Source organism: Austrofundulus limnaeus, unplaced genomic scaffold, assembly GCF_001266775.1.
Source record: "Austrofundulus limnaeus strain Quisiro unplaced genomic scaffold, Austrofundulus_limnaeus-1.0 Scaffold594, whole genome shotgun sequence".
Lineage (NCBI taxonomy): Eukaryota > Metazoa > Chordata > Actinopteri > Cyprinodontiformes > Rivulidae > Austrofundulus > Austrofundulus limnaeus.
The window spans coordinates 20,259-21,643 of record NW_013952996.1 but is presented as its reverse complement, the minus strand read 5'-3'; the positions used below and the strand labels follow the sequence as shown (position 1 = coordinate 21,643).

The 1,385-nt window shown below is 38.2% G+C and overlaps 1 protein-coding gene across 1 annotated transcript in view; it reads left to right on the top strand.

Annotated features, from left to right (window-relative positions):
* LOC106531073 (afadin) overlaps positions 1-1,385 on the top strand; it is a gene marked incomplete at its 3' end in the record, with an annotated part of 96,224 nt that overhangs the window by 74,768 nt on the left and 20,071 nt on the right. Inside the window, 1 exon segment of the mRNA XM_014026841.1 lies at positions 1,198-1,292. Coding sequence (XP_013882295.1) covers positions 1,198-1,292 — 95 coding nt within the window.

The window sequence follows — 1,385 nt, the reverse complement described above, 5'->3', positions numbered from 1 at the left end:
ACACACACACACACACACACACACACACACACACACACACACACACACACACACACACACACACTTCGGTGCGCTCCGGTCCGTTTCAGAACTGGTTAGTTATTTGTTCAAATGTATGATTGTCATGGATTATTGGTTTTGTAACTAAACGTTATAATATAACACTATTTGGGTCACTTGTGGCGCACCAAAGCAAGAAGATGACGAGGAGAGACGTGAGGAGGAGATGTGCATGTTGGCGCCGACTCCGAGAAAAAAAAGAAAAGAAAAAAAAAAACCAACGCAGCACTGTATATTAATTATTTTATTCCCTCATTTGCACAGATCACAATCATGATGATTAAAACATTTTAATTTACAGAGAAGGGCACATTTAAAATTTATTTTACATCCCTGGCACAGCATTTAATTAATAAAGATCGCCCTTTAAAAAAAACAAATCGCATTCCAACCCTTCAATCACCAATAGACGATCCAATCAAAAATCAAGCCATCCCTAGTACTGTATCTTGTAGTTTTTTTTATTACATGTTTAATCCTAATATATTCAAAGATAAAATCAGCACTGTGAGTGGAAGTGGTGGGCCAAATCAAATGTCTTGATGGGCCAAACGTGGCCTGTGGGCCCCACTTTGGGCACTTCTGCTTTTTGTGCATTTGGATTTTCAGTTGAAATAAAACTACTCATTCACCAGATGTTTGAAATCCTTGCCAGAAAAGAAAAGCTTTATAATGAATCAGATTTATTACTACTAATTAACTCGTAAACAATAAATAAGATGTTTTAATTAACATATTTAAATATCACTAAACGTAATCAACAGTTTGACATTTGCAGTGATAACTCTGCTTCCTTCCTCGGAGTAGAAGTTGCACATTTCAAACTAAGTTAGATTATAAATGCTACCAGTTAATCCAAAAACACTTCCTGGTTGCAGCTTAAACGAAACATTTTGAGGCAGGAATGAGGTTTATTTTTCATAGTATCTGGTGTTTTATTGATCTTTCTACTATAAACTAATGCAACACTTTGCTTTATTAATCAACAGCTGTGCAGACTCCTCCACAAACCTGTTAGTTTTCACTCGTTGTTGTTGAAATCATAGACTTTGGGCCACCAGCTGTACTTTGTGTGACAGTTTCTGTGTAGAATGTGTTYCTTTATAATGACCTGACCTGTGTCTGAATCTGTGGCAGACGGGTCCGACTCGCGGGACAAACCAAAGCTGTACCGCCTTCAGCAGAGCATCACTGAGGTGGGCTCAGACTGCACCGACGACGGCGCCATCCAGGTAAATGCCTCTTGTTAAMCTTCGGCCATAAAGTACCATAAAACGCCTTAAAAAGTACACAAATTAAATGAAGTACTGCTTTTGAACCCTTTA